This window comes from Candoia aspera, chromosome 2 (genome assembly GCF_035149785.1).
Source record: "Candoia aspera isolate rCanAsp1 chromosome 2, rCanAsp1.hap2, whole genome shotgun sequence".
NCBI classification, from domain to species: Eukaryota; Metazoa; Chordata; class Lepidosauria; order Squamata; family Boidae; genus Candoia; species Candoia aspera.
The window spans coordinates 84,283,775-84,296,998 of record NC_086154.1 but is presented as its reverse complement, the minus strand read 5'-3'; the positions used below and the strand labels follow the sequence as shown (position 1 = coordinate 84,296,998).

At 34.7% G+C, this 13,224-nt stretch overlaps 1 protein-coding gene across 7 annotated transcripts in view; it reads right to left on the bottom strand.

The window, feature by feature from the left end:
- TCERG1 (transcription elongation regulator 1) overlaps nt 1-13,224 on the bottom strand; it is a 43,925-nt gene that overhangs the window by 7,578 nt on the left and 23,123 nt on the right. For all 7 annotated transcript variants that reach the window (XM_063292372.1, XM_063292367.1, XM_063292368.1 and 4 more), the window contains 7 exons: nt 12,653-12,741; nt 12,193-12,353; nt 10,451-10,517; nt 10,131-10,266; nt 8,187-8,276; nt 6,658-6,776; nt 4,380-4,530 (listed from right to left, as the gene is read on the bottom strand). In XM_063292372.1, the coding sequence (XP_063148442.1) occupies nt 4,380-4,530; nt 6,658-6,776; nt 8,187-8,276; nt 10,131-10,266; nt 10,451-10,517; nt 12,193-12,353; nt 12,653-12,741 (813 nt within the window). The remainder of the gene's footprint in view (nt 1-4,379; nt 4,531-6,657; nt 6,777-8,186; nt 8,277-10,130; nt 10,267-10,450; nt 10,518-12,192; nt 12,354-12,652; nt 12,742-13,224) is intronic.

Sequence of the window (13,224 nt, the reverse complement as noted above, 5' to 3'; positions counted from 1 at the left end):
TTCTCTATCCCACACTCCGAGAACTCAAAAAGATTTCTTCAACAGAGGCGCTTGCAAAATCTTGGTTTGTGAGTGTGTGTGTATGTAAGCATATATACATATATCTATATATACACACGCACACAGATACATAATGTATACTTGTAATACATCCACATAACTCAGCTTTATATTATAAACTATCTGAATCAATGCGTCATGGGTGCAGGAATTTTAACTACATTAGAGCAAAGCAATCTTTTTTAGTGCATTGCAACTTATACAGTACAATTGCTAAATCACATGAAGTGCTTCACACAAATAGCTTATCATGTGAGAAATGATATTCACACATAATAAAAACTATAATCCATGGGACAGAGCCTTTTAGTGAGCTCAGTAATTTTATCTTGTTAATTAGCAATGGTCATCTTTCAGAACATTCACACATTTTTTGGTACCAGAGAGAAAAGATCTTACCTAGCCTCTAGATTCAACAAATTAGACAGACCAGATTGTACATTTCTAAATCTCCCATACATCCAAAATCATACAGGGAAATGGTGACAATGGAAAACTCAATTTTAATGTGTTGTAACAGCTTTCCTCATTGTAGTGCCCTCTAGATTTACTGGGTTTTAATTTCTAATATTCACAACCAGCATGACCAATGACCACGCTGATTAGGAATGCTGAAATTGTAGTCCAGTACATCCAGAGGTGCAAGGCACATTAAGAAAACCAAATCTTATGCACTTAAGTGTGCTTATTATTATAGCTTGATGCACCTTCACCAGCCAATTAAAATTTGCATTTGTGATTCCTTTTATCAATTATAATGTCTATATACAAAGGGCATAATACTAATAGTATTATGTTGATATTCCTCAGTATTGGCATTTGGTTCTTGGCATAGTATCTTGACATACAAGTACATCAGTGAATTTTTTGCAGTAAAAATCAAATTAAAGTAGAAAATAAATGCCTTGTATACAGAAATTTGGTAAATTATCCACCAATTGCAGAAGCATATAATCTTAATAATAAGATTTGCAACATCCTTATTTAAAAAAAAAAACCCTTGGCTTGAGTCCAGAGATGTCTTGCTTTTTCATTTGTGTTAGGCAGCCTTATTTACTGTTCCTGATTTCACTGTCCTACTGTAACATTGGGAGTCTATCACACAGAACTGGAAAGGACCCCTTGATCCTCAGAATCAGTTTTTAGATAGTGCTATAGTGGGAGGGAGAAACCAGGAAAACGTATCAGCAAAGTTCCACTTTTCTCTCTCTGGATCCAACACAATATCTATTATTTCAAAGATGAACTTAAACATAATAGGCAAGTAGTACTGAATTACAAAGCTTTCTAAGCCAGATGGAAGAAAATTACAGTTCTGTCCCTATCTTTAAAATAAGGATAATTGAACTGGCACACTAATGAATAAATGCTACTTCTCTTATTTCTTTTTATGTAAGCTCTTGGGCTTACTTGTCACTAGTCAAGTCAAAATAAAATTGGGAGATCATTTTAGAAAGACTTGGGATATTACAACCATAAAGTAAACCTTGTCCATCATCCACACAGTATGTATTCCTGTTTCTATAGCAACCAGATGCTCTCATCTCCTATCCTGAAAGACAGCAAGTGCTATTTTTATGATCTTTGCAAAGTTGGGGGGTGGGGGGGAGAGTAAAAGGGTTAAAAGCAGCTCCAGTACTCTTACATCTAATACAGGAAATCAACTCTGACAACTAATGTTTTAATTTAAGAGCACACAAGATTTTTAGTTTTGTGAAGGAGATGTTATTTAAAAGCATTTCAACTTTAAGATTCAAGGAAGAGCAAAGCAGAAATAGAAAATCACACATAGATACTACACACACTCCTGCTCGGGAAAGAGAAGCTTAACGTTTCAAATCAAAAGGACAGGCTATGGAATTGTTTAGACAGGGACTAATCTGGTAATCCTCTAGAGAAGTGTTTCTCAACCTTGGCAATTTGAAGACGTGTAGACTTCAACTTCCAGAATTTCCCAGCCAGCAAGGTTGAGAAACTCTGCTCTAGAGTTATTCCTTAGTTTAAATAAGAGTCAGACACTTTTTGAGTTGCATAATGGTGTGGGTGTGTTATAATAATGACGATGGTGATGCAATCTTTGCTTTTTCCACATTAAATCTTAATGTTTGTTGGAAAGGCAAAGATGCTTCTAGGGAACCTGATGAACATCTCATTGCTGCCCCCCCTTCCCCACTAATAAGCAATGTTTGCAGGTCTTCTTTCATTTTATCCAAAACCTATGGTTAAGCAACTGAAAATTTAAATGGAACATCTTCAATCTATTTCAGCATAAAAATCTGACTGCATCATAGGCCTAGTAAACACAGACTATTTTCTTTCTTTAATCTCTAATTATTTTCTTTAATCTGAATTAGAGAAACAGAATTAGAAAATGCCAATAAGCAATTAATCAATGTGTGCTATTTTCAATCCTTACTTTAAAGGCTTTATGGGGAATTCATGCAAGAAACCCCTTTTCTGATAAACTGGCTGAGAAAGCTTCACAACATTGTGGGGCACATTTTTTTTAACATTTATCTATTCTTTGTAAAATAAGAAAAGCAAGGCAGAAAATACTGTGTGTATTTAGGACGACTGTTCTTTTTTTTTTTTTTTTTTTGGCAGTTTACACATTCTGGGTACAACTCTCATCACTTCACAAGGAAAAAAACTGAAAAAAATGTAAAGTACCGGAACTGCGGGAGGCTAAAGTCACCACACAGAGATACCAATTCTTTCCTCACTAGGGAATCCCATAATACTTTGCGTGTCAGTGATTGACAGCTGTCAGACTGAACTGATTGACAGGCCGCACAGCACAAAACTGTAAAATCTATCCACTTGTTACAAAACAGAATACATAAAATGGTTACAAGAGGTTTTGGGAGAAAAGAAATAATTAGTTTCAAATACAAAGATAAATGCAATATTTAACACAAAATCTTACTGATGTAGTTCATGCAATATTAAAGAATTTATTGATGATTATGGCTAAGATGCAACAATAATTTTTAAACCATAACTACAGAATAAAACGAACGGTAGTTTAGGTTGAAGTTTCAGGTTTCATACATTCACCTCTAGACAGCTGTTCATTTTGGTGTTGCATGAAGACTAATTGCTATATCTAACATTATTCAAGGGAATGATTACTGGGCATTCCTGTTTTCTTGCTTTCCACCCACCTGTAGCTCTCCATGTGTTCCCTCCATACAGGAGAGGGCACCCCAACTCTTCAGACCCAGAGTGAGGGGAGTGCAAGAGGAAAGAGAATCCATTGTTTCAGTTGATGGACACTGATAATAATATATATCAACACTAAAATAAATCCTGACTAAGTTCAACAGGTCTTACTCCTAGATATGTGGGTATGGGATCGAAGACAGCAATGCAGCAGGATATTCCCAGTTTGAATCTCACATCTCCCATAAACTAACCAAGAAGCCTTAAGCTAGTCATTCTTACCCTGAGTTCCTTATTTGCAATATGGTAATAACGGTACTTACATATCCACTTTATAGGGGTGAACTGCAGTACGATGTATAGAGCACTTCTGAACAATAGGCACAGTAGGAATAACAATTACAGTAATAGCAGCAAATAAAGAGAATGAACTACCAACTACTATGAAATTTACAGTATTTAAGATCTATAAGAAAAATATCTGATTTTTTAAAAAGTTGAAAACAGAGCATGTTGTCATTTTAACTTATGAAATGTTTATGAATGACAGCTTTTGCATGAAAGATCACATGCTTCCTTTTTATTAGCAAGAACTTATTAATTTCATTTATAGGCTAGGTTTAGATATGTTTTTCCTTCATTCACTCAGCTAGCTGGGGTACCAGAGAAAGCTTCTAGATATCTTAATGTTAATAATATTGAAAACATTCATGCATCTGCCTTCCCCAGTGATATGCACTTTGTCTCTTGAACTGACAGTGCAGACAAATGACATTTGGAATTCATTAATTTTTGATAGGTGACCTTTAATTCTGATAACTAGTCAAACTAAAATATATTTAGTGGAAGATTAAAAAAAAACAACAGTAAAATACTAGCATTTAGGCAGAAAGCCATTTAAAATCTGCCCACAAGGAGGTCTCAAAATGTTATTCACACAACTAAAAGATTTTAAAACTAAGTTCTTGATTCTGGGATAAGGAGGCAAAATACTACATACTCCTAGAAAATTATATTCATTCTGAGTTTAGATACAAAATCATGATGCCAAAAGGCAGAGGAAAATAGTGGGAATGCAATGGGGACCTGGACGTCTAGCATAGGTCCCTTTGCCTCTCATTCGTCTTGCTTTTATGATCTTCATATGAAAATCTTACCTTCTCTCCTCTGGTCTTCGAATCTTCTTTTTCCTTCTTTCTTGCTGCTGTGATAAATTCATTAAACAAGGCCTCTCGGTCTTTCATTTTTTCAATTGCTTTGAAACGTGAATCTTTAGCATGCTTGGCTGCAAATTCACTAAAAGTAGTTCTGTAAAAAATGGTAAGTGTACTGATTTGGCAGAGCTTTTTAAACTGGAAAATGCATTCTAAACACATCTTTGTATTCCGCTACAAGGTATGTGCTAAACACTATTATATAATTATCTTCCCTCCAGATGTATGTCCAAGAAGTAAAATATTTATTTTCATGAAAAAAGGGCGGCCTTACAGATTTTTGATTTGTGATGAGTATACATTTAGAATAAAATTGCTAGCAATAGCACAATCCTTGTTGAATGTGAATTCTTTATCAACCAGCCCTGATAATTCAAGGTTATGAATTATAAAGTTAACAGTTACTCATTTGCCATCCAATTGTACCAGGTATGAAATTAATGTGGCAAAAAATTTCCATTTTTTGTTTAGAACTAATGAGATCAAGGCTAGCAGTATCTGCCATGGTTTACACCTTCTCTTCATGTAGTTTTACTACAAAATACTCTCACCTTCAGGGCCAGATTCCAAATTTCAGATGTGCAGTAGATATAATACTGCAGTAGATATAATACTGCCACTTACCTTGAAAAAAAAAACCATTATTGTGCTTTTTCCAAGATCTGATGCTAATCTGACCCCAAGATTACGTGAGACATTATAATCCTATGAATGTTTTCATCACAGCATGGAAATAATTAGACTTGGGAAAATCCCGCCTACTGTTGCTGTAGGGTAAATTAAAACAAGAGAAGAATTTGGCAGCTTATTCTATTATTTAGAAGTGAACTTAAGCCTATGCTAAAGAAAGTGACCTGCAAAAACAAGGCTGGGGATAAATTTGTAAGCACAGAAAGTACAGAGATGACTTTCAATGAATGCAAATGTCCAAAAGGGCATCATCATTATATTAATTATAATATAATTATAATTACCTTGAACAAAAGGGAGGGGAAAAAAGCTAAACTGACAAGACGTGCAGAAATTATTCAGACTACCTGCCAATGAGATTCTCCTACTGGAAGAACGTGACATTTCCTTATTTTTCCTCTTTCCAGCAGCAACCTCCCCTTGATTTGGGCCCTTCCATCAAGGAAAGAAGCCTTTCTATTCACAAAAGGACAAAGTAGAGCTAACCTTATGATTTCTATACCCTTTGAAATACAAATGGCAATTCGGAATTACTGAGATTTGATACATTTATACTAAAACAATTTGAATATAATTGTTTTAGTATTGTTGCCCTTTTTCCTAATTTAAAGGGCAACAATACTAAAACAATTATATTCAAATTCAGTATTACAGCTATTCCAAATATTAGATTACTTTATTGTATTCTGGAACTTCAATGCAAATATATGCTTACTGATTCAAAATTCAGCTCATCTATGTTCAGTGGAGCCTAATCCTAAATAACTGTATTAAGGATCACAAGCCTAATCAGATAGGTCTTTGAGGATATCAAGTCAATTCAAGCAAAATAAACACAACAACTGAAAATAAGCTTGTTTTTCCAGTAGACAGTACAGAACTAACCCAATTAAGAGCTAATGCAAACTAAATCCTAACCAGTTTAGCTAAAATAAAATTGAACAATTCTCTAAAAAAGAAATAATTACACACTGCCCAACAATGTATTAGTGGTATCCTGTGTACAATATGACTTAACTGCAGAAACCCATTTGGACATTAACAGTAAAAGACTACAGCCAAGTAGCTGAATGTCCACATATGGCTTTCCCTTTGTTGACAATGGGATGGCAAAAGGATCCAGGAATGTAGTTTGTTGAAGTAGGTCAAATAGCTTTTTAAAATACTGCTAGGTATCACAAGTGGTTCCTGTAAGGCATTCAGTGTTAGTACTGTAAAAAAAGTGCAAGTCCTCCATTACATCGTATATTTTCTATATTAGGGTTGTCAATGGTTAGCCAAAACTAGGAAATATTACAAGCATGGTTTACTAGAGTAAGTAAATTCATCCTCAACATATGAAACAGGATTCCTTCATTTTCTGAAATAGCCAACATGTATTAGAGTTCAGGTTAAAGGAAAAAACTGAATATAATACAGTAAAAAACCTCAATAAACGCAGCAATGTTGTGATAGAACAAACACTAGAACTGGGTATCTGATAAAAGGTTTTAAAGCCAAAAAGAGAGAGAGAGAGGGGAAAGATTCTTACCTAGGATTAATCTTTGCTTCTTCCATCATTTTCTTGAAATCTTCTTTGGCCTGCATTATTTTATTTTTCTTTTCTTTACGTTCTTCTTCTGCCCTGGTTTTCACATACTGATCAAATACCTACATAATAGCAAATATAATTTGGAGCATTATTGCAAGAGAGCAAAGTAGGCTAGGATTACCTATTTGTGATGATGTGTCAAAATACCAATGAATATATAGGTACTAATACAATGAATCTCAAAGTCACTGAAATAAGTATCTTTCAGTAAGAACTTTCACACCAAGCCTTTCTATAAAAAGCAGTTTTATTGCAATTCTTTAATGTGACAAACTACAGTTACAGAAAGAAACAGACTTAAACAACTAGAACTCTGAACAGATGTTTGCTTTCAATAAGAAGAATGCATGTAAGTTTAAGTGTCAGGGAAATCTTCAACTGGTAACAGATTGCAAAGTTAGATGCATGGAATGGTGCTGGTAGAAGCAAACTTTCCCTCCACCTTATGGTAGTTCCTCTAGTCATCTGAAAATGTTACAGAGAGTTCATGGGACCCTGACCAACAGAGTAGGCTGCAGAACTGGACACCAACATGGAAGGAGACAATCTCTAAAAATTGGGCAGAAGCAATTTCTTCTGCAATGCAATAAAATAATTGTAACTGAATACATTTATTCAAAATGAATACTAGGCATCCTTAGCAAACTTGCACAACTGCTTCAAATACTGTCTCCAATTATCTGTGTGTGCATACACATGCAGAGACAGCACTTCCACTGGGCCTGTCAGTGAAAGGAAGATGTTCTGAATGCACACCAGATGTGAAGAAAGCTTCAAAGCAGCTGTTCACTATTTGAAAAGGGCACAGCGGCTTTGACGCTTCAATGAGAGACACTTCTTTCGGGCTAATGCACTTGTGAAGCATCTCTTTTCACTGCTTTGCACAGCCCTAAGAGATATCATCTAAAAATTGTAATGAATAGTTTGGGTAAAATGAAGTTACATCTAAGATGGGTCATATGATTTGGCATGGAAGATACACATGAAATGACCTTGGTTCAGAGGTGGTTCTATTAAGAACTTTTAATCCCCTTTTGGAAAGTTTTACATCTAATTCACTCTAAATAAAGTACTCAACTTCTTTTGTAATCAAGGTGTATTTGGTTTTGTTGCTTATTTCTGTAGGTATTAGTTTGATACAATTTATCTGGGATAAGTATTACTGGTTTGTAACTACTTAAAGCTGTACCTATATAATTTGTTTAAGGATAAAGTTCCTATTTCTCAATAGAAAATGCTGTTTTTACTTTACAACCTTTCCTCCTTCCTCTACATTATTTAAACTTTTGTCATTTAAAACCTTCCAGATATTGCTGAATTGATATCACAGAAGTCCAACTCAAGAATAAAAAACTGCATTGTAAAGAGCCTCAAATGTTTTCAAACACTTCAACCTTTAATTACACTGTTTTTGTATTTTATAATATGAATAATAATACATAATTTATTTAAAAGACCTTTTCTTTTACCTGTTTCCTTTCCTTGGGGTTGAGGAGGAGGTACCGGGGATCAAAAACAATTTTGTGTAGCTCTTTTTCCCATGTAGAAAATGCAGAAACCTTTAAGAAATAAAGTGGGGAAAGTAATGATTTCCCAGGCAATTAAATTCAGGCAAATAGATACAAGTTGTGCAATTCTGCTTGAAATCTACAGGACTTCTATTAGAAAGAAGCTATAAGCGAAATCTTTATAGCAGTTTCATCACTAATAGATGATGAACTGCAGGAAGTCAGCGGGGCAAATTTCCACACTAATTGGCTCTGAAAACTTCTACATAATTACACAGAACTAACACATATCTAATTACTCATTAAAATAACCACTACTGTGTGACATTTAAAAACTGCTATATCAAAAGAAAGCCTTGAAGTTCTGTATTCTGACTTTCTTTGCTTTCATAGGTCTCTGCTGAATGATCAGAAATTCCATTTCCACCCCATAAATTGAAGGATTCTGCATATAATCAACTCTGTAGCATGTAAAAGGGAAAAGACTCTGAAAGCTTAATAAATTAGATTCTGACATTTCACAGAAAGTGCACCAAAAATAGAAGTTGATAGGCCAAATATTAGAGTGCATTCAGCTTTTAGTAGGATCTTCTAAGAATGAAATTTAGCCTATTTGGAGGCACTTTTTTATTTACTCCTGAACTGCAAATACTATTGATTAATCAAGCAGTGCTAAATGTATTTTTGACAATGGTAGGGGTAGATATTAAACAATTACCTTAGTAGAGTAATATTAATATAAGACTAAAACAAAACTCAAATTAGTACAATTATACTCAATCAATTAATATAACGTATCACCATTATATTGTCCCAAACACCTTTCTGAGGAGCCATGTTTTTATAGGCTCCAATAACAAAAACAATTTTAACAAATTGTTAAAATTTTTAAAAACAAGTAACAGTACAGAAAAACACAAAACAAAGAAACAACATAGCAGAGAAAACAACCCCAGATAGGAACAAGGGAAAGGAAGCAAAGGATCATCAACCATCCTTGTCAAAGGCCTGGGCAAAGAGCCACATCTTCAGGGCCTTCAAAATACCAATAGGGTGGAGACCATCTGAATCTCAGGGGGGACCTCATTCCAGAGGACAGGGCATATTTTATTAATTTACAGCCCAAGACCAAACCAACAAACATTGAAATAACAGTTAAGAATACATATATACAGTAAATTTACAAAAGCAAAAAGAAGTCAAAACTGTGAGGAAGGCACCAGTTGATTCCTATAAGCTAAAGCTATAGAATTTTTTTTTGCCACCACCCTGTTATATCTACAAATTGATCACTTAAAAAGAAAGCAGTGACCTCCTTATTGTGAGGGAGATTAAAATTTCCAATAACTAGAGTTATGAGTTCTGATCGTTCTTGCATATAAAATATACACTTTAATAGAACCTGGGATATGGACTCAACTTCTGTATTTAAACATATACAAATACAATTTTCATATGGGATGGTGAAATATCTTGTTGTCCAATGGATAGCATATGCAACTCCCAATCCTCAGTCAGTTCAGGAGGATATCATGGTTGATAGTACTGAAGACTGTTGAGAAGGCAAGCAGGACCAGGAGAATCACACTTCCTCCATTCTGGTCCCATCTAAAGTCATATACAAGATTGACCAATGCAGTTTTGATCTTACACTCAGGCCTAAACCCTGACCGAAAAGAATGCAGATTGTTTCTTTTAGTACTAACTAATCACTTTCTCAACAACTATCCCTAAAAAGGGAAGATTGGAGGCCAACCCTTTGACTTTATTTTACATTAAAGCATATGCCAATTTAACGTATTAAAATGCACCTCATCAGTTTAGGAAATGGGTCCTCAGTGATTTCATCAACAATGAAATATTTTGAAAAATTCACATAAATTTAATCCGAGAATTGTTTCTGACCCCTCTTTCCAGAAGCATGTCCTTGAACTGTTTCATTCGAGCCTCGAGAGGGACAATGGCTCTTTCTCGAGCAGCTTTAATTTCCGCCTCCATGGCAGCCTCCTTTTCTGAGTCAATGTCTTTGTTATCTTCTTTCCTATAAAATGAAAATTCATTTTAACTCATTACAAGTCATTTAGAACCAATGCTACAATTCAGCGTCAATTCTTCATACTCAAATACTCCTTCATTCTGAACTCAGAAATAAGAAACAGTTAACTTAGCTTTAAGGTCATAGATAAGTTGATCATGTGCACCCTTCCTTTCATACAAGAACTTACTTCCGCTTCTTTGCTTTAACAGGCTCATCGTCATTGGTTTCTTCTAACATTTCATGCTCTTCTTTTACTGAAAAAGAAGGTCCTATTAATATTCTCCAGAACATCATTCAAATTTATTACTTATGCCTGACAGATGTCCACATAAAATTTTAAAGCTCATATCCCATATTATAATTAAAAGACAAAATACTATCCTATACTGGCATTGTAGTATCTCAAAATTCAATAAATTTCTTCAACAACATAAACCTCCAATTAATGTTTAAAAAGTGGGCAACTCTAGCATAACTGCCAGAAGCTATTACTCTTTCCAAGAAAGATTCAAATTGATGAAAGGACCAATTACTGTTTGATATTACATTTGAACTGAATTATCAACTGAACAACACAGAACTATTTCACAAGATACTAAGGCTACCAAAGAACCACAGTGAGAATACGGCAGAAGGCGTGAATTTCAGGAAATCAAGGATTAATTAGTGCCAGGTTAATTAATATTTGAAAACTTTTAAAGAAAAGATTGTGGAATATTTTGCAGCCGCTCGGGTTGTTTTCATTCTCACTAATTCTAAATGAAGGGCAAGAGATATAAGAAACATCCTTCATCAGGGAAAAAAAATGCCTCCCCTGTAAGCCATCACTACCAATGTTTTGAGAAACAATTTAATAAGATATAAACATCTTATATATAGGCAAGCCAATATCAATGTTTAATTCCAATACAGAATCACAGAGTTGAAGGGGATCCTTTAGGTCAATAAGATGAATCCCTTGCTTACTGTAGATATATGTCTGCTCATATCTAATGAATTCAAATTGATGACCCCTCTGGATTTATTATTCTACTGTCAAACAGCTCTTAGTATTAAGAATTTTTTAAATAACATTGAGTCAGAATCTGCCTTCCTACAATCCATTATTTTGTGTACATTCAGGAATTACAGGTCTTGACATGCTTCTATGCAACATCTTTTCAGATATTTGAAGAGTGCCATCATTTCCTCTCTCAGTCTTTTCTCAAGGCTAAACATACCCAGTCCCTTAACAGAATTTCCTGTGATTTAGAAATATACTTCTGTGGATGAAGGCTAAAATTGCATTTTCCTTTTTGCAGCTACATCTTATGCTAGCTCATTATTTGCAATCAACTTCTACTTCTATTTTATTAGGGGTGAAACATGTAAGAGCCAGTTTGACTTCCAGAAGAGAGCCAACATACACTGCACAGGTGGTATTACAGGCAGACAACTGTCCAACATTTGGCTCAAAGGTGTCCAATGTTTTTATTTCTACCATTGCTAAAAAAAAGTTATTTAGGGGGTTTGGAATTCAGTATGGCCAATATGCAGATAATACCCAAATATTTATTTTTTCCATCACAATCTAAGGAAGATTTTGTTGTTCTGAATTAATGTCTTTTCAATTATGCAATGGATAAGAGCAAAGAAAATGAAACTTACCCAAGCATGAAAGACAGGTGTTATTTATATGATTTACAGTTCACCTTTATTTCTTAATCAGCTTTAGTCATTAATCCACTATTCTTTTGGATAGGGTTGCACATCTCTTAAAGAATCAGGTTTAGTCTTTAGAAATACTTCTGGATTCACTTCTAAACTTAAGTGCCAATTTTTAGGACTGGCCCAGAGCTCTTTTAGTCAGCCAACTATGTCTGCTCCTTATACAATAACCTGTCAGAAAGCATACTTAAAATTGAACAAATAGTTGACTTTTAGTCTTACTTTGTTTTTTTCCTTCATCCATTCCTTTTTTATGGGGAGGTTCCTGAATAATTTTATCCACATCTGCTCTTCCTATTAAGTCATCTGGTCGATCCCACATTGATAGTCTCGTGGTAGGGTTATAAAAGAAAACCCGTTCATCACCTGTCCACACCACACACCTAGAAAAAAATTACAATTATAGTATATTATATAATTATAGGATTTAAATATTAACAGTTAGTTTTATATTAAAATCAACAAGCAAGGAAATTTCATTTTCATAGACTATACAGAGTACAAGTAACAGTAATCTTAAATACGTTTTTCTAATAGTAAGTAAGGTCTCCTTGAAGTTGAGTTCAACTCCTGGAGACTTTGTGCAAGTGACCATGTAATTTCCTTTCCAACAAAATGAAAGTGGTTTGCCACTGCCTTCCTACACCACCAATCTATTGACTTGAGAACAAAGGCTACATACCAGGGAGTACCAGGTATAGGTGTAGTAGCAACAGGTTTTGCTTTCTGGGCAGCTTTTTCTTCTTCAGTCATTTCTTCTTCTTTGGGCTCCTGATGAGAAATATTTTAAAATTGATTAGACTTCAAGACCGACTATTCAGTTGTATTCATACAGTACTAGCAAACAGAGAATAACTGTTTTCCTAGTATAGAGATGGGAAACATCTCTCCCAACAGCCTCAACATGTAGTCTGTAAAACTAAAAGTCCTCTCCTTGTTACCTCTACCAAAAGACATTGTATCAAGGTGCTGCATCTTCATAATATATTTTTAACCTTTTCCACTGGAGAAAGGTGGGGTTGTAGTGAAACAAGAAGTTGAGATGGTAGCTTCAAAGTGCAAGTAGCACTCAGGACTGCCTTTCCTTCACTCACACAGAAGATAGGAGGTTTGTTGTTTTAGGAATAGACACCTAAAGTCCTAACACTTAATATTATCAGCCTACCCATTTGTGTGTACACAGAATCCATCTCTTGGATAGGATTCAGTTCCACCCTCCCATGCTAGTAGTTACATAAGCTGTACCATAACTTG